General features: G+C 41.0%; 2 protein-coding genes and 1 long non-coding RNA gene across 6 annotated transcripts in view; 2 read left to right on the top strand and 1 right to left on the bottom strand.

Moving 5' to 3' along the window:
• Nucleotides 1-1,975: 1,975 nt before the first annotated feature.
• iqcb1 (IQ motif containing B1) lies at nt 1,976-11,802 on the bottom strand. Its single transcript, XM_080876969.1, has 15 exons — nt 11,600-11,802; nt 9,283-9,419; nt 9,021-9,189; nt 8,819-8,936; nt 8,660-8,735; nt 8,469-8,568; nt 6,234-6,406; nt 5,115-5,224; nt 4,313-4,431; nt 3,928-3,994; nt 3,710-3,785; nt 2,929-3,080; nt 2,709-2,846; nt 2,453-2,609; nt 1,976-2,340 (listed from the first exon to the last, which is right to left on the bottom strand). Exons 2-15 carry the CDS (start codon nt 9,404-9,406, stop codon nt 2,066-2,068), a joined length of 1,854 nt encoding a protein of 617 aa, XP_080733095.1. The 5' UTR covers nt 9,407-9,419; nt 11,600-11,802; the 3' UTR covers nt 1,976-2,065.
• Nucleotides 6,414-7,353, top strand: LOC308393321. The gene is made up of 2 exons (XR_013970961.1): nt 6,414-7,150; nt 7,233-7,353. It is a non-coding gene; the product is annotated as an uncharacterized lncRNA (long non-coding RNA).
• Nucleotides 11,803-13,964: 2,162 nt separating the features above from the next.
• LOC308393285 (kalirin-like) overlaps nt 13,965-27,235 on the top strand; it is a 59,295-nt gene continuing 46,024 nt past the window's right edge. For all 4 annotated transcript variants that reach the window (XM_080876936.1, XM_080876937.1, XM_080876938.1 and 1 more), the window contains exons 1-5: nt 13,965-14,422; nt 24,099-24,173; nt 24,283-24,397; nt 25,855-26,047; nt 26,929-27,152. In XM_080876936.1, coding sequence (XP_080733062.1) covers nt 14,368-14,422; nt 24,099-24,173; nt 24,283-24,397; nt 25,855-26,047; nt 26,929-27,152 — 662 coding nt within the window. In that variant the 5' untranslated portion in view covers nt 13,965-14,367. The remainder of the gene's footprint in view (nt 14,423-24,098; nt 24,174-24,282; nt 24,398-25,854; nt 26,048-26,928; nt 27,153-27,235) is intronic.

Here is a 27,235-nt window from a genome sequence, read left to right on the forward strand (position 1 = left end):
ATTAAGTTTAAGAAAGTTGTGAGTAAACCAGACCTTGATTTCACAGTCAGAAATGGATGTGGGTGGGAGAGTAGCTGTGGGTTTGGAGGATAGGTAGAGCTGGGTGTCATCTTGGTAGCAGTGAAACTGGATGTTATGCTTCCTAAAAATATTACCTAGGGGTAGGAGATAGATGATTACTGTCTCACTGGCCGCTCACAAACTGTGAGCGGCCAGAGATATAAGAAGTAAACCAGGCGAGTACTGTACCATCGATGCCAATAGATGCTAATCTGTGAAGGAGGATGCGGTGGGAGATAGTATCGAAAGCTGCTGTAAGGTCAAGGAGAATGAGGATGGATATAAGTCCAGAATCAGCTGCAAGCAGAAGATCATTGGTGATTTTTACTAGGGCTCTTTCTGTACTGTGACATGAACGGAAGCCGGACTGAAACTGTTTGTGCAAGTTATTTCCAGTGAGATGATGATGAACCTGTGCAGCCACTATTTTTTCAACAATTTTTGCTAGGAAAGGGAGATTCAAAATTGGCCTATAATTTTTTTGATTGGAGGGATCTGAACCATTCTTCTTCAGTATTGGGGTTATTATTGCAGTTTTAAGAGAAGAAGGAACAGAACCAGATATAAGAGAGGAGTGTACGATATTAGCAATCAGTGGGGCAAGAGACGGGAATGAGAGTTTAACAAGATTTGTCGGGAGTGGATCAAGTATACACGATGATGACTTTAAGTTAGTAATTATGGAAGATAGCTGAGTTATTGTGGGAAGTTCAAAATTGGATAGAGAGAATGACAGCTGAGAAGGACAAAAAATGCAGAACAATTGACCATTTCACAGGACGAGGGCAATTGTTGGTAAAGATTCTCAATCTTGGTGAAAAAAAAAATCCATAAATTTGTTGCAAACTGCAGCAGAGTGTGTATGTATGGCAAAGGTATCTGGGGGTTTAACAATATTATGCAATGTAGAAAACAAAGTGCAAGTGTTTCCTTCAGTGGATTCAATAACAGAGGTGTAGTAAGCAGATTTAGCATGATGAATAGCTTCTTTATAATGTTATATATGACTGAGATACATGTCCTTGTGAATAGCAAGTCCTGTTTTCCTGGAGAGATGTTCCAGGCGGCGTCCAGTAGCTTTAAGTTGGCGAATTTCAGATGAGTAGGCTACCATGGCGCATAGCGAGAGAAAGAAACAGAGTTGGTAGGTAAATTATTAATGCCATGGGAAAGAGCTGATAGATCAATGCCCCTAATATTTCTAAAAGTAATTGAGCGGTTTTGTTAATTTTTGTATAGTGGGTGACTAGCATTGAATAAAACTAATTTATGGTCTGAAAAAGGCATGTCCAATACAGCACAATTCTTAGGGGTGACACCAATACAGCAAACAAGATCCAAAATGTGTCCTTTGGAGTGTGTGGGAACGTCCATATATTGGTGTAAGCCAAAATTGTCCAGACAGGATATAAAATCTCTTGTGACTGAATTTGATGTGTTGTCCATGTGGATGTTAAAATCGCCCAGCAGTAGTATATTTGGAGATAAGAGTAGGATTACTGTCTTTACCTTACAATATAAAGCTCCTTGTGGCAGCTGTTGCTGTGATTTGGCGCAATATAAATAAAACAGAATTTAATTGAATTAGGGGTGTGGGCTGTTTGACTGATAGGCAGCTTCTAGCTGTTTGCTAGGTTTCACCTTAGCTAACTGGAAACCCTGTACCGGACCTTCAAACATATTTGTGCTGTCGGAGCCGTTTTGAAGCATTTCTGATAGACTAACATGGCTGCTTAGTGGTTAACAACAATACCAAATATTCCAGTTTTGGAGAGTGGAATTCTAGGATTTCATTTGGATGTTACTGACCACTAATTAGCAGGCATCAGGTCTGTGTGATGCTCCTATACAGTGTAGGCTGAGTTAATAGCTTAGCATTCCATTCTCTCATCCAAACACAGACACTTACAATGGGTAATGTCCAACCTTTATTTACAGTCTATGTTTATAAGAACATTTCCTCGTCAGCAGATGCGCGAGTCCATATTTCACCTGAGAGATCACGTTACAGTTTGACTTCGTCCACCTGAGTCTGTTTCTTGTTCGCCACTGTCCCTCTTATGTACAGTCCTCCCAGCTCTTCCTCCAGCTCAGGCAGGTGGGTGGAGCCCAATGGATCCACAGGACCTGCGTCCGTGTCTCCCAGCATCCTCCACCAGGGTAGCCGGCTCGCCTGGAGCATGGCGTTGTGGGCGTCACGGGCACGAGCAGCGACGGGACCCGACGGGCTCAGGAAGGTGTCAGCATCTGTCTCTGTGACAACAGAGAGGGGCGGAGCATCTGTAGAGCCAACATGTTTACTGGTTACTAATTGATCAACTGTTATTAACTGATCCGACTGATCTCAGTTTAACTCCAGATGTGTGAAGCTGTGTGTGAGTGTGTGAGGGACCTCGGAGCAGCTCCAGCTGTGTGTGCACGTGAGCCAGCAGTGCCTCTACCCGCTGCTCCTCCATCCTCTGCTGAGCTCCTGTCTGCAGCGCTGACAGCAGCAGCAGCTGCACCTCCTCATGGAGGCAGGAACACTCCTCAGGAGAGACACGGAACGACTGAGGGCGCACGCACAGACACAAACACACACACACAAATCAGTAGCGTGCAAAACATCATGGGTAACAGTTGAGGACTTTTTGAAATCAATCTCGTACCTGATGTGTAGCGATGTACTCATCCACCTGCTGCTTTAGCTCCGCCCTCCGGCTGTCTGTCAAACCTTTCTGACCAATCCAGAAAGGAGGGAGGGGCGGGACTTTTGCTGCTCGTCGTTTGTGTAGAAAGCGACGCACCTGAAAGAAACGTAAGATAAGACGGAGTAAAGAGTAACCAGCTCCAGAGAATACAACTTAACAGATGTGTGTGTGTGTGTACCCCTCTCTGCAGCATCCTGACAGCTCGCTCTCGTCTGAGCATGTGCCGCTGCGTGCTGCTGTAGTGTCGTCTCTCTCTGAAGCCTCGCCAGAAGCTCTGGATCACCACAGCGGCTCGATTCTCGCACTCCTGCAGGTATGACTGCACCTGGTCTGAACAAACAAACACAGAGTCAGGTGTTTGAAACCAACCACGATCCCACCAGTTAAAAGCAGAACCCTAAATCAAACTTCTGTTCAGCCTTCACTGAACAAAATTAGAAAAAAAAATTTTCATTATTTTGAAACAAATCTTCCACATGAGAACACAAAAATGTCCCCAGACTCTCTTTCATTATGATTTCCATCCATCCATCCGCTTATCTTTTTCAGGTTTGCGCTGGGGGGGGGGGCACTGGAGCCTATCCCAGCTGCCTTAATGCAAAAGGCAGGGTACATCCTGGACTGGTCCCCAGTCTGTCGCAGGGCATTGATGATTCATTTCATTTAGATGAATCATCGTAGCGGTTTAGCTGAAAAACGAACACTAAACTTCATGACAGAAATATTGGGCTGTGCAGGAAAGTTGGAGATTATAAACCCTGTGAGGTACAGGCGTCTCCTTTATAAGATTTTAAAATCTGCTCTCAGGAATTCTTTCTTTCTAAAACGTAGACTTCATGAGTTTAACAGAAACTAAAGACAAACCCAGAGAGATGGCGCTCTGAGTCTGAACAGGAGGGATTTTAAGGTTTAGTGATTTCTACATTGCCTCGTGGTTTCAGGTGCTTTGTGTCTCTCACCTGCTGGAAGCAGCTGCAGCAGCTGTCTCTGTTTCTGGTGGAACCTCCTCCTTGCCTGCTGACGTCTCACACACACCTGAAAACAGCACGGCGAACAAGCTTTAGTAAATATAACACACACAGCCTTCAAATTAAAAATGTAACTCTGGGAATAGCTAAGGGGGATTTAGAAGAATAGAAGAATTAACAGTTTTGTCATATGAATCAGAAAGGTTCACCTGATACTTGAGCTCCTCCTCCCACAGCTGCGCCTCCTTCTGCTGCTGCTGCTCCCTTCTCCGAGCCCTGACACACAAACACACACAGGTTGAACTATAGGCATCTGTGAGGTTGCTTTGATCCAAGCTCCTGCTTGTTTCCAGCTCTTTTGTTTTTTAATCCTCTGACTCTTTTAATGTAGCTTTGCATGATTAACAGTTTAAAATAATCCCTATTTATTATATATTCATCTTATACTGGGCCCCATCAGTTCTGTCTGATAAATTAAATTCTAGATTAGTTTGCCATGAAGTCTTACAGTTTGAAACCTCCAGTTTGATAATTGGTTTAAGGTAGGCGGGGCTTCTGTGCTCTCATGTTGGCTAAACAACAGGAAGTAGTCACCTGTACTTCCTCTGCAGGACACTGACGGCTCTGTTGAGACTCTTCACTCTGCGTCTGGTCTTATACGACCTCCAGGCTGCTTGGATCACACATGCCGCCCGCACATGCTCACTACTCCCCTGCACATAGACAGCAGGGGTCAGAGGTCAAGCCAAGTATTCTCTCTCATGCTATTTTAAATTTATTTATATGGCAGGAAATAATCTGTCCTACATCCAGGAGACAAATAAAAGAATAAGTAAATAAAATAATTATTTCAATAAAATAGGTAAACAATGTAATCCATATTCAGCTTTACAGTGTCAAATGTTTTAAAATAATTAGAGAGAAAAATTTAAGCTACCAAAGTATATTTTGTTAATGAAATTAAAAATAATTATTTTAATATCCCAAATAAGGCACTTAAATATAAAAATATAGTTTTAATTAAATAACTAATAATAAAATTAATATATTTTATTTAATTGAAAACTTGTTTAAATTTGTATTTGAAAAACAATTAAATACTACATTTTTTTGTTAACATAAAAACATTTAAAATGAAAGAATACTAAAAATATATATTTTTAAAAATCGGTTTTATTTTTCACAATATTTTTACATATAATGTTAGAAAAAATGTAAATAATAAAAAACCATTTAAAAATATATTTTTGTTTAAGAAATAAATAAAAATATTAAATAAACCAATAAAATATTTTGAATACACTTAAAATTTAGCAGAGAATTATTTTTTTCCTTTAAAAACAATGTCAGAACAAAAATATTTTTATGACTTTAATAATTAACAAAGCGAACCCACCTGTGTTTGACTAACGACATCCTTCTCTGATTGGATAAGAGCGATCAGCTGATCAATGCCCCGGTCGAAGCCCCGCCCCCTCCAGTCTTTGTGCAGCAGGCTGTCCAGACCTGCAGATGCACAAACACACAGTGACCTCTGACCTTTCGGCTGCTGTGACACACTTACACATGTGCTATGTCCCAATTCAGCTGCATCCTTCGGAGGCTGCATTGGGAGGCCGATTACATCACAGCCAGGCGACGAATGCTGTCCCAGTTCGAAGGCTGCTCCAAATGCAGCCAACAAATGCATCCTTCATTTCCCCGAATTTGAAGGATGGGTCGGGTGTATCCTTCGTGGCCCAGAATTCATAGCGCAGCCCAACCAATTCCAGTTTCCAACAATGGTGGGAGCTACTTAGTTGTAATATTGCTCTTATTAACCTTTATTAATTAAATTATTATTTATAATATTTTTATAATAATATAGAAATACTTTTCAAACACCGCAATGGCAGAGGAGCGAGGCTAAAGAGTTTGAAATATTACTCTTTCTGGGTCACAAAATAAACTTTTAACATTTTTTCAGGCAAAAATGTAGCTGTGTAAAGTTCAAATATCTGCTTGGTTTATCGAGACATCACATATTTGCAAAATTGCTGTGACATTTTTGGAGACCTCTGTTACCCACCAGCTTGATAGCTGACCAGGTGGTCAAGGCTCACTAGAGCCGGCCAGAATACTGGACTCCCATCACATCGTTTTCTGACCCTGCGCAGTCTTTCGCTACTCAGGTTAAACATGATATAGAAGTAATATGTTATTGTTTAATAAATCGGTTTGGCTGAGATTAAAGTTATAGTTTTCACACAGCTGAATAAACGTTAAACAGAAAACTGATTAAACAGAAGTGTGAGATGGTCTAGAATTTACTCCAATGTCCTGTTATATTTTAGATAGCCAAAAGCAGACAGCTGAGTTTATTAAACTCCGCTGAGACAGCGGTGACGCAACAGCCTTGCACTTCCGGCCTTCTCGGTCTTTGGACCTGGCCTTCGTGGTCTACGTGGGCTGGGTCTTCCGATGCATTCAGGATGCTGCCCCTGGATTGGCACACAGCCCTCAAGAGACTACTGACCTCTGAAGCTGAGGAGGAGGGGCCGGAGGCAGCGGCCCAGCTGACTGGCCATAAGAAGGATCAATCTGAGGGAGGCCCCTCCCACCGTAGAGTCAGAACTGAGAGCTAATTGGCCAATGGCCTCGTTGAGCAGCAGAAGTATGGAATCGTCACTCAACCCAGACAGGAAGTCGCTGCAGGGAGAAGAACAAGCTCAGTAGTGGTCAAAGGAGCTTGCAAAGAAAAGCGTCTGGACTTGTTTAAGTTACTTGAAGACGTTTCACCTCTCATCCGAGAAGCTTCTTCAGTTCTAAGGTCAAAGGACAACTGTTTGCCTTTCCTGGAACACAGGAGAGGCACATTGTGCACATTGAAGAGAATGGCAACCTCAACATCGAAGTTTACCGGAAGCCCACACACATGGACCAGTACCTCCTCTTTGACTCCCATCACCCTCTGGAACACAAACTTGGAGTAATTAGGACCCTACACCACCGGGCAGAACATGTTCCCTCCAAGCCTGAAGGAAAAAAGAAGGAACACACACTGTCATGGTCCGTGGTCCTGTGTCTGTGGAATGCGTGATGCTCGGGTAGCCACACCCCCGGGCTGGGCCATCACCAGCACACCTGCTCTCCATCACGGTGATTACACGGAGATCCACTTAATCCGGCGCTGACGGATGCTCCACGCCAGTCCGTTAGTCATCCCCACAGTGGTAACCAGACTTCCACGAAAAGTGTGCATTCTCTTCTGCTTGGAACTTTGTTTAACCTGCCTACTTCTGTCCAGGTTTCTACTCGGCGTCTGCTACCTGCCTGTCCTCCCGCTCAACTGGATCTCGCGGTGCTCACCTGGCCCACTCGCCATTCCCACGGACTTCCTGCCCCCACGGACTGCCACACTTCCCTCCCGAGCTCCCACGGTCCCGTTCTATCGTAAGCCCCTACTCTAACTCAGTCCTGATATGTTTTCCCCGCTTCCTGGCTCCCTAGTAATCATCTCCCCTTTCTATTGCAGCCCCCCGCCGTCCCGATCCCGGCTTCCTCGTGTCATTGTTTCCCCGGGTTTTTAGTTTCTGTTTTGCTCTCTAATTTCCCCGGGTCGCCTTTCGTTGTTTCAATAAAGTGTCTTTCTGTTAGCTCGGAGTCTGCGCCTGGATCCTTTCGTGCCCGCGCACCACGGCCCATGACACACACATAAAGGAAGCACTCAAAACGTGCGGCTATCCTAAATGGGCGTTCTTAAAGTCAGCAAAAAGGCACAGAAAAGAAGATCAGACACCAGCGAGGGAGGATAAGAAAGACAGACGCAAAAACATTGTCATCCCCTATGTAGCCGGTGTATCAGAAAAACTCAGGAGAGTTTTCTCCAAGCACAACATCCCGGTGTATTTCAGACCCAGCAACACGCTCAGACAAAAACTGGTTCACCCGAAAGACAAAACGCCAAAACACAGACTTAACAATGTGGCGTATGCTGTACAGTGCAGCGAGGAATGCCCAGACCTCTACATTAGAGAGACCAAACAGCCACTTCACAAGCGCATGGCACAACACAGAAGAGCCACCTCCACAGGACAAGACTCAGCAGTCCATCTGCATCTTAAGGATAAAGGACACTCTTTCGAGGATGCCAATGTTCACATTTTGGACAGAGAGGACAGATGGTTTGAAAGAGGAGTGAAAGAAGCCATCTATGTCCACTGTGAGCGACCATCTTTGAACAGAGGCGGTGGTTTACGACACCAACTCTCTGCCATCTATTCCCAGACGCCTTAACGCCCACTCACATCCTGGGCCATCTGACCTCAGGAATTCGCATGATAAGGTGGGGCCAGGTTTCACAATGAACTCACCCGAAACTCTGGCTGATTCGGACCCACACCCAGTTTCACACCTTGGCTCAGGCGATTAGAGGATCATCAGGGGGTCCTTTTGTCCCTCTGTGGGGGGATACTCCCACTAGGTTTAAATCTGGGACTCCCCACCATTTGACCTTAGAACTGAAGAAGCTTCTCAAATGAGAGGTGAAACGTCTTCAAGTAACTTAAAGAAGTCCAGACGCTTTTCTTTGCAAGCTCCTTTGACTACGATGACCTGGATGACTGAGAACCTTCACAGACAAGCTCAGTAGTGACAACATTTTAATCTAAAGTTTTCAGATGCTTCTTTCTTACAGGTCAGTGATGTGACAGACGGGGTCCGTCTGAATAAACTTTATCGACACAGTCACAGACAGGAGGTGGTGTGTTACCTGTTGGCCGTGCAGGTTTGAATCCACATCTGGACACAGAGCAGAGACACAGTGACATCATCACACACCTGGATCTGCTCATAGTGGATGGAGCTGAGGACTAGACACACACACACAAACACAGTAAGGTTAAACACAGTTCCCGTGGGTCTTTTTAGTACTGAAAGCTGCAGGTTTAGTAGTCAACTGACCTTTCTCTGTGAGGTGAGTGTGAGCGGCGAGCAGCCAGCCGACAGAGTCCATCACCTTCCTGAGGAGAGACACATTCTGACACACACACACACAGAAAGATTTACATCCTCAATCTGACTGCAGCTCAGCTCAAACATCCACCAAATCAAGCTTCTCACCTCCGTTCGGTTCACCAGCTGAGCAGCCAATGACAGCAGAGCATCCACGACTGACGGCAGGAAGAGCCGATGAAAGGTCTCAGAGTGTGGGCCAGGCTCCACCCCCACACAGCAGGAGCTGCAGACAGACAGACAGGTGTGGGATCGCCATCCTCCTTCAAATAAATCCTCAGTTTAAAGTGAAGCTGTGATCTCAGGTTACCTGGTGAGGTGGGCCAGTGTAGCAGCGGCACTCAGGTCGCCCCACAGGCTGCTGGGATGCAGAGACAGAACACGGACGCAGTGGATCAGCACGCCGCTCAGATACAGCTGAGACTTCAGCCGAGTCAGCTCGCCACTGTTCACGTGGACAGCTGCCGAGTTCAGAGCATCTAACACAGGAAATGTAAGATAAAAAGAGTTGTACATGCTCTTATTCTGAAATTTTGTTTGACAGAGGAACTGACAGGAAGTGAGCCTCTCACTGTTTAAGCTATCATTCAGCAGTCTGAGTTTTTCCACCGGGGTCAGGTGTTCATTCTCCAGCTGCCCCTTCAGCTCCAACACCAGCTCATTCTCCTCTTCCTCGGGCTTCTTCTTCACCTCCATCACCTCCAACTTCCTGTAAACACAAAACAATAATTTCCAAAATATCTGATACAAAACATAAATACCATAATTTTGTTTTTAAAAAGAATGATAAATAATAAAAACATTAAAATAGCAATTTGATAGCATTTCAATTATATTTTAAAAAATACAGTAATTTTATTTGAAACATTAAGTCTGTATTAAATTTTTCAAAACATTAGATGTTAAATTAAGCTAAAAATAAAAGGGAGTTCTTTACCTTTTATTGCAGATAGAAATGGTAAAATAAACTATAACCGTTTAAAAGATTACAATCATTTCCGTTCATTTAAATTTGTTAGCATTTTTATTAACTTATATTTCATTTATATATACAGCACATTGAATTTGTCACTTTTTTGGGGGGAGGGGGCGCTCTAGCAGCTAAATTGATTAAAGTGATTACAGTTTTTTCTGAATGCTTAAACCCTAACTGTGATTCCTGTAGCACAATCTCTAAAACTATCCAGACTTATAGCAAAACCACTCACTGAGTTTGCAAAACTAAAAGCACAAAAACTGCTTTGCACTCAGTTTGCAATTTTGTAACACACACTTTGCAAAACTGTAGGCACAATTCACTGCACAACACTCAATTACCAAATTTCCAACACACTCCTAGCAAAAGTATACACATGTATGGCTATCATTAACACTAATTTGCCAACTGTCTGGCACACTTTCACATGTGAAAACTTCTTTAGATAATTAGTTCACTTTGCAATCAGCCTAAGCACTATAATACAGGTAAGCTGTGTGTGCGGAGTACAATGGAGGGAGCAGAAAGAGTGAGAAGTAGAGGAGGCCGAGGAAGAGGATGTGGAGGTGAAGAAGTAGGATGAAGAGGACGACAAGGACAAGGAGGAGCAAGAGGAAGACGAGGAGGGGGGAGAGGAAGATGAGAAGGGGGGAGAGGAAGGGTAGGAAGAGTAAGAAATAGAATTGCTGATGACATCAGAGCTACAATAGTGGACCATGTAATCAACCGTGGAATGACCCTGAGGGTAGCTGGCCAACGGGTCCAGCCTAACTCGAGCCGCTACACTGTAGCAAGTACCATAAGGACATCTTGAAATGAGAATCGGTTAGTACAGTCACAAAGATTTGTAGCACTGCCATATGCCAATGAGAAACACACCGATACCATTGATGTAAAAATACTGAAATTGTTACTTTACAGAATTGCTAGATGACCAGATGCTGGGGGCAGAAGAAGCATGTTCACTGCAGACCAAGTAACCCATATAGTCATTATGGCGATTGCAAATAATCCTATACTTGGAAATAAACACTTGTGTTTGTTTTGATGTGTTTGAATAAACACCAGAACTTGAAGTTTGGATCCCTCTATGCTTATGGATCTATGACAGAAGTATGAGCTCAAACTGACATAGCCTACCTTGTGCACAGAGAAAGCAAAAGCCAGATGTGTTTTGTATTCATACCATCAGTGTGCAGTTGGCGCATTGTGTGCTTAGTAGATGATGGCTTGTGTGTACTGTTTGATACGGAAACACCATTTTTACGAAGGTGTGAAGAGTTAATCTAGCTGTGTTTGCTTTTGCAAGAGAACTACAATATTTTGATTATTGGGTGACAGGTTTTCTTATTTGTGTGAAGAGTTTTGCAAAATTAGCCAATAGTTACAAAAAATGTGCTTAAGCAATCAGAAAAAACTGTAAAATAGAATTAAAACTTCTAATTACAAGAATTAACATACCTAAATCTTAGACACCAAAAATAGTTTTTTAATATATTAGTTCAACTATTCCTAATGTGTTTAAATATTTCCAAACCGTTAAACCTTTTAAAAGTTCCACAAATTACAAAATAATATTAAAAATGTTGACAGAAGCACTTGGGTTAAACTTTTAAGAGTTAAAAAAGTCCCAAAGTGTGAAAAAAATCTATTTAGGAGTTCATATAAAGGGTATAAATATTATAGTCTTAGAACGTCTCGAAATGACCCTCTTCGGTCTCTGTAGAGAGAAAATTCATAATGCAGGAAATCAGTGCACTATAAAAAAAAGTGCTCTCATTTCCATCTGAAATTCTGTGTGATGGTGCAACACGCTCTCAGGTAAAGTGGCTTTAAAGTACAGGTACACAAAGTAAAGCCCCGCTAAAGCTAATACAGACAGAAGTGTTTCCGGTGTGTCTGCAGAGCCTCACCTGACTCGTGTTTGTCGTCTCAGCTAACAGTTTGATACCACTGAGTGACTCAAGCGGTTACATTAGCCGTCTACATAGCACTTATGGTCACTCGCTGAGTTACAAACCTTCACTTAAAAACTCAAGAAACGGCGACTATTATCTAACGAGCTAGTTCTGTTAGCTGTTAGCACAGCGTAAGCAAACGACTCCTCTGTTACTACGGTAACATGACGTCATGACGCAGCGACGGCACACACCCCTCTGCAGTAAAGTTTCATTCAGGAAAAAAAACAACTTTAATGAAAATCTTTATTTAAACGTTTAAACATGTTAAAATAACAAAAATATAAATAGAAAATTAAAGTGAAAATATTTTTTTTTCATGTCTTAAAAATAATTTTAAATATTGCAAGTGGCATTTGGTGAAATTAGTGAAATATTTTAACACAATTTATGTGTTGTAAAAATCAAGTAATCATCAAAAACTTCTGCTATACTTTCAAGATATATAATTATTAGTATTTTAATATATGTGAAAAATTAAAAAAAAAATTATATTATAATATAAGATATATAATTATAATATTGTGGAAAAAATAAAGCACAGTTAAAAATACAAAAAATTCCATATTAAAAGATATCAACAAATTGAAAGAAAAAAATTAACTGTATAAGAATTAATGAGTCTAGTAATAAGGTTTAAAACAACTTTATTTTTAGAAAGTCTATTGTTATTTAATTCATTATAACTTATGTATATTTAATGCTGTTTAAATTTTTTTTTTATTAAAATTATTAAATGAGTAGAAAAATATTAGAAGTGCATGAAATATATTCTAAAAATTTCACAAAGATGGTCAGATATTAAAATAAGAAAGTACTTGTGCAGCTTAATGAATAGAATAACAATTTATTTTCCGAGTAAAAGGAGATTAAAAATGTGAAACTAAACTGATTTAAAGGTGAAACCCTGTTGCTGTTAATCACAGCTCTTTTATCCTGTTTGGTTTTAATCCCGCAGTTTGAGGTCAGTCTGCTGTTTGCTTCTCTCTCCTGCAGGTGGCGCTGCAGCTTTATTCATTCAGCTGTGTAGGTTCCTCTGCTGCTCAGCTTCACTTCAAACATATTATTGTACATTTCTTTGCACTTTATTTTCTCTTCATTTCTGAGGAGGTTTGCTATCTTTTCCCTTCAGACGTTTGCAGCTGTGTGTGACTTCTTTGCGTTTTCTGAGTCATGTGAAATAAATCTTTAACTTTCTGATTTGTTGGAGAACATCTCACAAGTGTGTTATTATCATTATTATAATTGCTTATGTTAATTCATTTATGATTTAACGATGTATTATTTGCACATTAATAAAGGGATTTCATTGCTAACAGCATTCAGTATGACAAGAATATAATCTAAAGAATGAAAACAGCAGAGCAGTACAGTGTTTAGCATTGTTGGCCCACATCAAGAAAGTTTTGGGTTTGAGTCCAGGACCGACTGTGTTTTGTCTGTGTGGAGTGTTGTCCCACTGTGGGTTCTCTCCAGGGTATATACCAGTTCTATGGCTGCTGGGAACGGCTTCAGTCTCCCCTGGACCCTGAATTTATAAATAAGAATATGGATGGATAAAAAATATATGTTAATATAATATAAAATAATATATAAGAAAGTATATGATGGAAAACGTCTATAATATGAGAATAATACATAATCTAGAAAAATCTAGAAAATATTAAATATGCCTACAATAATAAATTGATATTAGCATATAATATATGTTTTGAAATTAAATTCTAATATAATTAAAAAATGCGATAAAAGTTATACGATTAATTTAATGTAAACATAACGTAATTTAAAAAGTAATACACACAAAACAATATATATTTTTTAATTATGATATAAAAATTTTAACCTAAATCTAAAATAATCTGCAATAATAAAAAGTATCTAGAAAATATAAACAAGAAAAAACAATTAATCTAATACGACATATTATAAAGTGAAAATACAAAAAATTAATATAATTAAAAAATAAAAATGTGTGCTAAAATTATTATATATTTAAAATAATGTTAAAAATGATATGAAATACTCTAAATATAATAGAGTTTAAAATAAATATGTTAAATAAGAGGATAATATAATAAATATATTATAATTAATATAATTTAATATAATATAATAAAGTGGAGGCTGAGTAAGCCGATGGCGTCAGCCTCCGTCACGTTAACGGGAGCCGCGCTCGTAGTACCGACGGCAGCCTTAACTTTATAGTAACGGGGGGTGAGCAGGGGGTGGGGAGCGGTGCAGCAGATGCTGCAGCCCTCGTGCATAGCGCCCCCCTCCATCTCTCCGGTGCGCCTGCGTGCTGAGACACACACCGACACAGAACGTCCGTCCGCCTGGACCGACAGGAGGAGAGAGAGAGAGAGACTGAGGGGGGGATACCGGGGGCAGTAACGGTAACGGAGGCAGTAACGGTGACGTGATGTGATGCGATGCCGCGCGGGATCACGGTAACGTAAGAACAGCAGCAGCAGCAAGAGGAGGAGGAAGAGGAGGAGGAGGACAGTCGAGGCTGAGCCGGGGAGGATGCAGCAGTGATCGGTACCGGGAGGAGGGGAACACATCCGACCGAGCCTGCACCGACCCGATCTGATGTAAAGCAGCAGGGATGGACGGGTAGGCAGGGAGGAGGCGCGAGGAGCGGAGCGAGCGACGGTACATAACGGAGGAGAGAGCGCGAGGAGGAGGAGGGCGGCGGAGCAGCGCGAGGAGGAGGAGGGAGGATGAATCCGGTGGATGGAGGAGGAGAAGCGGGCCCGGACGGCCTGGCGACGGCAGGTAGGGTGTGTGTGTGTGTGTGTGTGTGTGTGTGTGAGTGAGTGTGTGTGAGAGAGAGAGCTGCTGTCGCCATGATGCCTCCACATCCGCCCATTGACTCAGTGTGTGTGTGCCCTATATGCTACATACCATGAATGTGTGTGTGTGTCAGCATCTCTCTGTCCTGTCGCTCAGATGTGTGTGTGTAGGGGGTCCCACCAAGGAGGATTATGGGAAGGCCTCCTTGCTTATTGAACATGTGTGTGATGTAATGTAGTGTGTGTGTATTTTATATTCTAACACTGAAACACTGTATCTAGAGGTGGAGGCAGCAGGAGCTGTGCAGGAGCCCCCGAAACCTCCAGCCCCCCCAACCGACCCCACGAACACACTGAGGTCTATATGTTGGAGGCAAGCTGCTCCTCCAGCTCGTTTTGATCTCTCTCTGTCTCTTTTTTTCTTTCTTTCTTTTCTTTTTTTTTTTTTTTTTTACAAAGTTTGCTCAAACAATCGTCAAACAATCGTCTTTCCAGGCAAATGCAGATAGAGCACCAAAAACTGCAGTTCCCCAAATGTCCACTGGAGGCAGGCTCCAGCAGTGAGTCAGTCCTCATAGACTCCCATGTTAAAATATCTACCTGTACAACAGAAATACACATGGTTGCAGCTGCTGTAGAGGCTTAAAGTTTGCATTGTGAGGGGTGTGGCCTCTTTGACTGACAGGTAGATGGCGACCCAGGCAGCCCAGCTCAGCAAAGCAGCTAAATGGAGTCCCCGAACAGGACATCTGGACCATGTTTGTGCTTTTGGCTGCTGTGCAATCAGGCTGTAAATTTTTATATAAACCTGCAGACAGAAAACATCGAAGGACATATTTGAGAGGCTCCAACCAGTGGTAACTACTACCAGCCCATCTGGGAATCTGGGAATAATCAACTATTTTAGTGTATATATCTGGACATACAGTAAAACAGAGGGTGTTATCACCCAGCAGTCATAACAGTTATTATGACTGTTGGGTCACCTTTCACCCCTCCAACTTCCATCTCCTTAAGCTGGATAAGCTGTTAAAAACAAAAAAAACCCAAATTTGACATAATATCACAGAAATTGGAGAATGTTCAACATCCACATTTAAGAAGCTGCTGCCTGAAAATGTTTAATTAAAAATGACACAAAAAATGATCCATCACTTAGCAAATGTAATGGATTTTCTGTCTTTCCTGAAGCTTTTCTGAGATGAACGTGTGATTGTTTCTTATTTATTTTAATGATCAGGACTGCAGCTAATTATTTTCCCCGCTGATCAATCCGCTGATGATTTCCTCTTCGGCTGTGTGAAGTGGCTGAGAAAAAGCAAAAAGGGAAAAAGGAGAAGCAGCGAATCCTCGTACTACAGAGGATGAAAATGTGCTTGATCTAAATAAAGCTGCAGTAGAGGGACGAGTTAACATGAAAAGGAAATACTTGAAGTACAAGTACCACAAATCTGCACTACAGCACGGTGTCCATCTGAACTATGTATAGTAGGTGGATGGGTTTAATACAGCACATATTAGTCTTAATTTTTCTTAATATAATGAAAAAGTGATATTAAGGCAAATGAAGCCCGGAAGACTTATTGTCATTTTGAAAGATTTACTGCTTTTCTCTGCAACTGGTTTGGTTTCTTGTTGCTTTATGGGCTAAATAATGAAATAAAACCAGAGTTAACAGATTCATTTATAGTGAAACCAGACATTAAGTTCTCTAGTGTCATCTTTTAGGGTTTTGGGGGGTATAATTGGTGAATTGGTTGTGCTTCCTAAAAATGGTCCACCAGTTAAAGCTGGTTACGATAGTGTAATGTCTTGCTGTGATATGACCCTTTGATTGTCTGTGATTGACTGGTGCTTTTGAGATCCCAAATCCATCTGATAACTTCTGTCAGGATTGGTCTGAAGATCATCTGTGCCAAATTTAGTGCCAGCTGGAAAAAAAAATTGTGGCCTCAGGAAAAGTTTGAACTTTTTCTTTGAACTCACCTTGATCTAAGGAATTCAGCATACCCCATGACGAAAATGGATAGATGATTCAGAAGTTACTTGTCTAAACACACCTCCAGCTTTAATCCTAGAGATCGGCTAAAGACCCAATAAACACTGGTCATTAGAGAACTAGTTGGTGGTTGCTGGCAATTGGTTGGTTGCAAAGCGGTATATGGTGGTGCATCAAAAACCTTTTTGTGATTGTTTTAGGTGCTCTAAGATTACTGCAGTTGCCCATTGTTTGTCATTGAACACCATCTTGTTTGCAAACACTTGCCAACTACTTGCCAAGAAGCACTGAAGCTGTGAAATGTTTGACTGTGATTGAGAATGTTCACCTTTTTGAAACATGTTGGTTGCGACAGTAAGACTTTTACTTTGAAGATACGATTTGTACTTCACTTTGTACAGTTTTAAAAGCACTCAGAGAGTAAATGGTGAGTTTTTGCAGACAAGTCAGTGTTTTCCATGCAAATTGTAGGCCACCATCTCAATCTATTAGCGACCAAATCAATCACAATCAGTGTTTTTAGTGTAGCACCGTATACCTTTTGAGAGGTACCGTAAACCAACAACCACTTGCCCACCAGTGATGGAATAAACTCTGTGTTTATCGACTGGTCTCTATTTTTCTGAGTAGGTACTAGTGGATAAAGGCTACACATGGCTGTCTGACTGAGGCTTATACGCCAAAATTTAGCACGCTTTACGTCTCCACAAACATTTCTGTGAGCTGGCGCCGTAGATTTTGTTTAATTCTTCAGAGGACTTAACCTTGGCGGAGGTAATTTCAGAATGTGTACTGAATAATGAAAGTAATCAGAAGCTTTTTTTGATGATCAGTTAATCAGCTTCTCATATTTGAACATACAACTATTTTCATGACCTTGGCAGAGGTAATTAGGAGGTGCATAATGACACTTAAAAAAAAATTAATAAAAGCTTCTCGGATATACTTGCAGCTTTCCTTTATTGAATCTCAGACTGTTGGTCTGAGAAAACAGGACATTACAGTGAACTTGAAAAAAATATTTTCTAAACGTTTACTTACCGAAAGATTGAAGAGATAGTTGAAAAACCAATCCGAAGATTATTTAATATAGTGAAATGCGACCTTAGTCTACAGTTCACAAACTGTGGTATGATATGACTATGAATAAGCATAATAAAGCCTAAGGCTAGTGGACCAAACAGCCTTATTAGCTTCACAAATTTCACTGCTGCCCTTCAGTAGTGGTTGGGATTCATTTTGGTGAATCAAACATAGCATAGTAAGAGCCAAATATTGTTCAGCTACAAGAGTGAAACTTGTTTCTTCACGAAATCTCTTCAAAAGAGCAAAATTAGGCCAGCAAGGAATCTAGGAAGAAGTAGAATTCCTGAAATCAGTGCCTCAAAGGAATAAAACATATAATAATTTCTAATGGCAGCTAATGATAATAAACACAACCAATAAAACTAGAAACCAGAAGAAAATAAAACAGAACTGCAAAAAGTGGCTGTTGCACAGAGGCATGCATTAACCAAGCAGACCATCCATGAGACAAACCAGACTGTGTTTTTAGAACCACACAAATGTCAAAAGGCATTAAAGGCTTTGTTGTTCCAATTAAATATGCTGGGATGTACAGAATATAAGGAACACTGAGGAGGCTTTACAAGGATATAGCTCGACAACCTTGCTAATGTTTTGCTGATAGTAGCAAGAAAATCTATGTGAAGATGTAAAGAGCAGCACCAGTCAGATATGGTTCAGGACATGTGCTCAGCAGGCAAACTGACCTGAATTTTGAGGGTTATGGGAAACATTTCTGACAGAAAGCAGAATTAGAAATTTCTTCTGATTTCTTCCGTTGCATATTAAAAACCTAAAAATAAAGTGTTGGATAAATAAAAAAAATAAAATAACCCAGCCATGGGTTAAAATGACTACAAACCTAACATATGGATATAGGAAAAGCTGGATTACCAGCAGGGAAAAGTGGGACACAGCCCCACGGGTCCCCAAAGGGACCTGTGGTGTCTGTTTGGCAAGCTCCCTGTGGTAATTTAAATATTTGCCACAGCTGTAGCTCAGTGGTTTAGAGCAGGTTGGCCATCGTTCACAGGGTTGGTTGCTCAGTCCCAGCAGCCTCTTCATGTTTTGGACAAAAGCGCTGCTAAATGGATGTGATGTACTTATCTTTTCTGCTAGACTGTTATCAGGCAATTGACCATGAAGGAAAACTGCATCTCATCAGCGTCATTATGAATTACAGCATCTCTGCTTTCAGTTACATACAAACAATCCAGATGATCTTTAATGATCTCAGGGCTCTCTATCAGTTGATTTTATGCTTTTACGCTGTGTTCAGTCACACATTATCACATTTTAACTGGCAAGCAACCAACGTGGGGCTGTGTCGTGTTCCAGGAAGGTTATAGCTGTAAGACAAAGTAGGAATAATAATAACTTGCAGAAGTCAAATAGCTTACAGTAACAAGAAATCAGCTAAATGGTGTTTGAGTAGAACAAGTGTAGGTTTAAATGTACAGTAATCAGCTGCTGTGAACATTATGGAAGAAGATATTTTAGCAAAACCACTGACAGCACTGTCAGTAACAGCAAGTTACACAATGCAACTAATGGAAAGTAGAAACACTGAGGCTAAAAGAATTTCATTATTTCACATAGGAGCATGAAGCAGTATACAGACTTTTAATGTGAAGTATTGATGGCATTTCATTGGGAAGCAGCTGACAGACTTTTATTGTGAAGTATTTGACACATTTTTATAGTAAAGCATCTTACAGACTTTTATTGTGAAACAGCTGGGAGACTTTTATTGTGAAGTATTTGACAGATTTTTATTGTGAAGCAGCGGAAAGACTTACTTTAAAGTACTTGATTAATTTTGATTGTGAAACAGCTGACAGATTTTTTTGTAAAGCATCTTACAGACTTTTATTGTGAAGAAGCTGACAGACTTTTATTGTGAAGTATTTGGCAGACTTTTATTGTGGAGCAGCTGATGGTTAAACTGTAAAGCAGTTTGTGTGATTTTTCTGTGAATGAAGCTGCATTCACGATGGAACGGCTGTGAGTAACACTGTTTGTAGCTCTTTCTCAGATCAGGCTATATGTCAGTGTAGTTCATTTTGGGCAACATAAAAACTGGATGTCTCGAGGCTGTTTTTACAAGCAGAGAAATGGCACCAAGGTCACTCAGAAAAAGAAAGTAATGTTGTATTTTTGGCCTCGGACTGCGATGTCTTCAAATCCACGAGGCTGACATTTTAGAGATTCAGAGGACACTGCGGGGAAATATATTCATTAGTTTTTGTTGTGTAATCAGTGTGATGAGTCCTGACAGACTGACAGCAAGTTCCTCTGAAGGCTTTTCATGTGCTCTGCACAGCCGCTATTTTCAGCTTGTGACTGACTCAGAGAGTGAGTGTTTTATTGGTGTCAGACAGCTTTATCAGAGTGGAAATCCCTCCTCCAAATCTCGATGGTGTCACCTTGATTGACAACCGATCGAGGATCAATCAGATGTGGCGGAACGTGCCAGGTTCAGTTGTATTTACACTCGAACAGACCTCAAACACCCACCAGCGACTCATTAGCGTCTGCAGGCTGTTAGCTTCTGCTCTCAGAGCTGCCATATATTAACAACAGGTCCACCCACTCCAACACATTCATCATCTTTTTTTTCAAATTCGGCTAATTCACGACAAACAGCAGCAAGTGAAGAGCAGGAGTGTGGAGTTTAACTCGGTAGCGATAAAGAACTGCCTGCTCTCAGTGTTCTTATTGATGATTTATCACAGAAAAAAACCCATCAGTTGCAGCACATTGGGAAGCTCATCTCAGGCTAAAGAAATCAGAGCAGGAACTGGAGTTTAGGTTTTTTTAATGGGATGCAACTAAATTCAAATTGAATGATTTTGCATTTTAATTTAAACATTGGACACTGATTCCCAAATGTATTTGATCCACAGCTTGAAGCCCACCACTGCAACTAACCATGATTTTCAGCGCAGATTAATTTACTAATCGACTGATTGATTAACCATACAGAGATTCTCACAGAGCTCAAAATCACATCAACAAATATCTGCTTTCTGAGTTTAACACTCAAAAGTAATTTGCTATCATGTCAGCTGAGGAACAGTGGCCAGTTCTCCTGTATGGGAAGCACAAACTATGAAATCTTTGAAAAACTACTTATCAGAATGTTAAACTAGATGCTGATTGATTTTCTGTCCATTAGCTGGTTCCAGTAATCATTAACCAAGCGTAATTGCTGCAGATCTATTGAAGGCTGAAGTCTTTTGTGCCCAACATCAGCTGAGACAGTCTCAAGCCCACCACTGCCCTCTGTAGGATACAGTGGATATAGTCAATTAATGTTTAAATGGACTTTTATATCTTATTTTATTATTCAATAGGTGGGGTTTCCTTAAAATATTAATACTATTGATTGATTCAGTGAAGATGGCTCACCACCGCTTGCTTTTACTGAGCTGCAACTATACCCCTGATCTCAATCTCAAGTTTCTTTCTTGAGCAAATGACCTTTAGCTACTTTGACCAAAGAACAGTGGAAAGTTGTCTTCATAGCGCATTATAGCCTTTGATGTCCGGTCCAATCCATTCAAACTCTCAGATGAGAGCAAACACCTACTTGAAAGACTGATTGTTAGCCTGGACACCAGGCAGCTTTGTTTTAGCATGTTGCTTGTTTAGGTTCTTCGTTTTTGCCGGATCATGAAGTGCAGACCATTTTCTTGTAGAGATGTAAGTAAAGATGATGGTTTGTGTTAACTATTCTAGTTTGCTTTGGTAACCTTGCACGTTGAACAGTTACACTGCAGAGGTACAATGTGGCACCAAGGGCTCCTGACTGAAGGTGAGAAGCTAGCCCTTATTATACTCTGTCGAGAACACGGACAGCTGGAGATGCCACAGTTGAGTAGTCACTCCTGTTATATTTCTTTTGAAGTCTGCTGCCTGGGGCACAAGCATAGTCGGTGCATAGTAATTCAAAGTCTCTGCAGATGAGTTTGTACAGTCACAAAAACTGGCAGGCATGTGGGCGTCCACATGGACCCTCCCACTCAGCATCTAATTATAAAATTTACAGTTACTCAGACCCAAGCAGAACCTAGCATTCTTTCAAATATGGAGAAAACAATCAAGTTCTTTTGACTTTCTATTATAAGACTCGACTTATGGAACAGAAGAAGTCTGGGTATTTTGCCACATGGGAAAAGGATTAAAACAGTGTAGCTCAGCAGCAAGGCTGAGTTTAATCACCAAGAGAAACAGTTATTCTAAACCCAATTGTCATTAAACATGCATCTTCCCATTTCCAAAAGACAGTTAGTAAAGTCTTCAGTAATTCACTGCAAGTCTACAAATTACTCCTGCAGGGTCTAAGCACTGGGAAATTTTATATTTTCCAAGATGTTTTTCTTCATGGTTATTCACATATAAAAAGAGTCTTAAAGGGATTGTTTAATGATAAAGCAAGACTTTAAGTACTTGAACTGAAGGAAACTGTAACTTGTTTTTAGATTCATCAAAATATTTCATTTCTCATCCAAGTGTTTTGTTTTTGTTTTTTTCAGCTCTAACAGCTGGTGAGGAATCCCAGGTATAATTAACTGATAAGCAGTTAATTAACATCACAAAAATTAAATCAGCGCTGGACCCAGTAAAGCAGCCCTATGCCTCACCACACATTCAAGTACAAAGTAATAAAAAAAAAAAAAGAATTGAAAAGAAAAAAAAACCAGTAGAACAGTAGTGGAGTTGTGACCCTGGAGGTGGTCCTAATAACCGTTCACCCACCCTGTCTTTAGCTTAGTTGTTTAATAAATATATGAGCAAAGTTGTGAAGCAAAGTATATAGGTAATTAGGGACTTTTCTAATCCCACTAGAGCTTAAATACCTAGGACTCGCCGTGAGCCTTTCGAACTGAAGAAGCCCTCTGAATCAAGAATCAAAAAATATGTCTAGTTGCTGTCAACTCAAGAGCATAAGACTTCCATGACCTGGATGACCAAAAACCTACACAGGCCATGTAGGGCTCATGGATGCAAACATGGAAATCAGCAGATATACTACAGGTACCCTGCACCGTTAGGTGAAGATTAGGGAGTTCTAACCATAAAGGAAGAGAAAGGAGGTACAGTGCTGTTGATGTTTGTCCTTCCTTTGGTAAAAAATAGCTGTTGGTGAAAGCTAAAATGAAGAGGCCTGCTTACAGATTCATTGACCAAATCAGGGTATTTTTCCACATGGGGACCGGATGCAAAACAGTGCAGCTCATTAGTCATCTGAAGGTAGAACACAGTTTGACTTCTGTTATTGTTGTTGGTTGATTTTTTTGCAGAAAATATTGAAAATGAACTCCATAATTTGGATGGTTTATTTTTGTAACAGCCTATGGTTTAAATCACATTTAGTCTTCAGTCATTCCCATAGTCTTTTGGGGCTTTTCTACTTTCTGTTTGAAGTAAATATTCTTATCACAGTGAATTTATGTGTAGGTTATTTGGGTTATTATCACACATGGGTGTGGCCTGACTAAAACCCTTGATGGATTATCAGGGGTCTGAAGCTGATTAGTTAATAAGTCAGTCTGGGTCAGTCTGACAGACACGGATGGAGAAGGAGAAATAGGGTGCTGCAAGCAGGGAGCTTAAGTTGCAGAAGTGTTTCTCTTCTCCTTCCTGTTTTTAGGTTTTCTCTCTGAGGGTTATTGCTGCTCGTTGAGCTGCTAATGTGAGACGTTTAATGCCTTCATTGTGTGTGTGTGTGTGTGTGTGTGTGTGTGTGTGTGTGTGTGTGTGTGTGTGTGTGTGTGTGTGTGTGTGTGTGTTGGATTAGCTTTCTCCCCGCTGTGGAGGATGATCTGACGCACATGGGAGGCCGTCTGCAACACACACTTGTGTTTGTACTCCTAGCTTTGTGGGGACCGCCAATGACAAAATGTGTTTTCAGGCTCCTACACCATGACAAACCTAAACCTGATCAAATGTTAAAAGCACATCTCAACCCCTGAAAACAGACCTTTGTGGGGGGTTTTTTAGAGATAATGTCCTCACAGGGTCTTAAATTCAGCACAGTCCTCACAAATATAGGCATACAAGTACACAAAGACATGCTCCCTGAGCTGCAGGAGCTTTTTAATTGAAATGTCTGTCAGCTCCTCGTGCTGAAGCCTGATTTTGGTAGATGAGAGGAAGTAGTTTGATGTTTCCTTGTCCTTTATTTCCTAACTTTCAGCCTGTAGGTGTTTTTCACCACACTGGTCCCACTCAAATATCTTGAGCTGGAACGATAAGTCAGTGTGGAGTTTTTGACCACTCTTAGTAATATTTTTACATGACGGCATCCCAGTGTGGTCGGTAGTGTGGGTGACACAGTATTCATGCCAGTTTCACAATGCCCCACTGATAGAAAGTTGGTGGTGAAGTGAAGAAAGCTGCTGAAAATAATGTGATTAGAAATATTTCAACAATAGACATGTTGGCCAATCAGAAAAAAAGTAGGCCGTTGATAAGAGTGTTGATAAGAGTGTTTGTGTTTCACCTTTGATTTGGGGTTCCTATGGTGGTAGATCTCTAGCTGGACTAGACAAAAGCCAGCAGCTCAAGATTTCCTCTATCTGTCTTTCAGGTTCTGGTAAAGCCGAGTGTGTCCGGGCAGTCGATGTCCTGACGGTGCTCAGAGAGAAAGTGGCCTTCGTATCGGGTAAAAACAAACAAGCAAAGAAAATAGAAAAACACTAATACTGCTGCAGGTTTTATCCCAGCTTGGTCTTCATGTAACTCAGTTTGAGTAACTGCTCTGTGTTTTCCAGGTGGACGGGACAAACGAGGTGGACCAATCCTGACCTTCCCTGCGAGGACCAATCATGATCGAATAAAACAGGAGGACCTCAGTCGGCTGGTCACTTACCTGTCCACGATACCCAGGTAGAGCTGTTTTGCAGAGCTTACCTAGATATTAGTTAGCCTGGGGTACGTAGTATATATACTTTGTCAAAATGTTATGAATAGACACAGTTTTGTGAATTGGGATTGTTAATTTTACCATTATAGATCATAAAAACATTGATTTCTGTAATGACTCACTGCCTTCACTGTTTTGAAGGCCAAAAGGCTCTTAGGGGCTTAAGCAAGTGTTGGCTGCTTTCAGTCTTATAGAAAAACCCTTTTATGTCAACATAGTCAACTAAAGGTCATCTACAGGTTACAATTACTGTGGAGTAACACAAGGTTCCATTTTAGGTGCTATTTTATTTTGTATTTATAAGCTTCTATTCAGCTAAATTTCATTGCTATGTAGACAACACACAGGTGAACTGTGCAAAAGCCTAGCTGTAGTTTAAAACTGTTGGATGATACAAAGTTTTCTTTAGCTGAATAATTGAAAATCAGATAGTTCAGTCTTATTGTTTAATCCTACAAATTGTAGTGCTCAAATGAAAGTTTCTTTGAAACCATGTTTACAAATACCAGAAATTTACGAGCTCGGTTTGACCCGACCCACGGTTGTCGAATTAAGACCTGTTTTCAAAATTAAACTAAGGCTTTTAAATCCACACCTGGAAAAACACATCCAAGCCTTTATAGTGTTACAGGCTTGACCGTGGCAGTTCTGTCCTCTCTAGTTTGAAATGCAGCAGCTTGGCATGTATTAGCAGATGGCATCACGTCTCCCGGATCCTGGCTTCTCTCTTTTGTCTTCCCACATGTTATAGATTTGATTTCAAGATTTTCCTCATCACTTTTAAAGCATGTCTAGCCCCGAGCCTTATAGCAGAAACGCTGAGACTAAATGAGCCAGCTTGTGGCCTGATAGCCTCGGGTGGGTCCTTTTAAAATTGTGCTTTTGCAGGACCCCTCCACCTAGAATGGCCTCACAGAAACAGTCAACGACTTTAATTTGCTTAAAACTTTTATAGAGTTGGTTTTTGTCATTGAAAATGATATTGTCTTTTATGTCCCTTGTCTGGTTGTCATCTTTCAGATGTGCTGTTTATTACATATGTTCCCTCAGTCGTCACTGGCGTTTGTTTATTCTCCTTTTCTTTTTGTTTGAGTATTTTGTTTTTTGATTGTTTGTTGAAGCACTGTGTAAAACCTTTTGTATTTTGTATTTTTTTTTAATTTTAATGCACTATCAGGAAAAAATCCAGTAAAATGCCAAAAAATAACAGTGTAAATTCCTGTTCAGGAAATTCCAGTTATCAAGTCATATCCTCAAATAGTATTTAGCATCTTTGACTTAAGCTATCTTTAAAGAAATGTCTTAACCAGCCAAGACTTGGAGGAGCTACTACTACTAACTAACATGGGTCAAATCTTTGTAGAAAAAATAGTACCTGGATCGTATTACCAGCTTTTGCATCTGTGTGTCTTTCTGTCAGTGAGGATGTGCGTGCTCGTGGCTTTACCGTGGTGGTGGACATGCGCGGCAGTAAGTGGGACAGTGTGAAGCCAGTACTGCGAACGCTGCAGGAGTCATTTTCCTCCAACATCCACACAGCGCTGCTCATCAAACCTGACACCTTCTGGCAGAAACACAAGACCAACCTGGGCAGTGCCAAGCTCAGCTTCGAGGTGCGTTACTGCACAGTGAAGATCAGCTGTCATTACCTTAAGTGCCAGTTCTCCTGCTGATGCCACCTGAAGCGCTTCTACAGGCAGTACTGTTAAACTGAGTGTACTGACTTTTAAATGAAGTATTACTACAGCTAAGAAGAGTACTGCTCCACTGACTACTGTGCCCAAGTGAAAAACCACTAATGTTAGATGTTCTTCTAAAATTACCCCTTTATCACATACTAACACTACACCTAAATGAAGTGCTCATGTTACAGAAGTTACTGCTACTACTTACAACCTGTGTGTACTATAAGATAAGATAAGATAAGATAAGATAAGATAAGGTAAGATAAGATAAGATTACCTTTATCAGTCCCACACGTGGGAAATTTTTTTTGTCACAGCAGGAAGTGGACAGTGCAAAAGTTATATAGCAAAAATTTGAAAATAATAAGAATAAAATACTGTACACAACTGTACAGAATAGAATAAAATAAAATACTATATACCGTTGAATAAATAGAATAAAATATACAATAGCATAAAAATAGAATACAAATGCTTTATACAACTGAGTAAAAATACAACTTTGTCAGAAAAAGAGTATTGCACTTAGTGTCATTGCACACGTGTGGATGTGTGTGTTTGATCAGTTGGAGTCTTTGTTGTGGAGTCTAACAGCAGTGGGGAGGAAAGACCTGCGAAATCTCTCCGTCCCACACCTTGGGTGCCGCAGCCACTGAAGGAGCTGCTCAGTGCTGTCAGAGTCTCCTGCATGGGGTGGGAGATGTTGTCCATCAGGGATGACAGCTTAGCCACCGTTCTCCTGTCTATAGTACAACTACTCAGTTCTTGACATTCCCCTGCAGTATGCAGTAACCTGTTTCTGTCTCCAGACAAGCCTGGTGTCCGTGGAGGGTCTGTCCCGGCTTGTCGACCCCTCCCAGTTGACCTCTGACCTCGGCGGCTCATTGGAGTATGACCATGTAGAGTGGACTGAGCTACGCCTGGGCCTGGAGGAGTTCTCAGGGGCCGCCACACAGCTGCTGGCCCAGCTGGAACAGCTAGAGGCCGGACTGAACCGCATACCAGAGCCGCAGGATGTTGATGAGGCCCGCAAGTGAGTGTTTTTTTTTCTCTCGTGTTTACCATATAATCTTAACCGCTTACCTACAAAATTACACACAATTCCAGTGAGATTTC

Source organism: Rhamphochromis sp. 'chilingali' (genome assembly GCF_963969265.1).
Source record: "Rhamphochromis sp. 'chilingali' genome assembly, chromosome: 3".
Classification (NCBI taxonomy): domain Eukaryota; kingdom Metazoa; phylum Chordata; class Actinopteri; order Cichliformes; family Cichlidae; genus Rhamphochromis; species Rhamphochromis sp. 'chilingali'.

Excerpts from the sequence above, each read along its gene's own strand:
- iqcb1 (XM_080876969.1), bottom strand. The coding sequence starts at position 9,406 with ATGGAGGTGAAGAAGAAGCCCGAGGAAGAGGAGAATGAGCTGGTGTTG. Across the intron at positions 9,190-9,282 it reads GCTGAATGATAGCTTAAACA|ATGCTCTGAACTCGGCAGCT; the intron begins GTGAGAGGCTCA and ends TTCCTGTGTTAG. Across the intron at positions 4,432-5,114 it reads ATGTCGTTAGTCAAACACAG|GGGAGTAGTGAGCATGTGCG; the intron begins GTGGGTTCGCTT and ends GTCTATGTGCAG.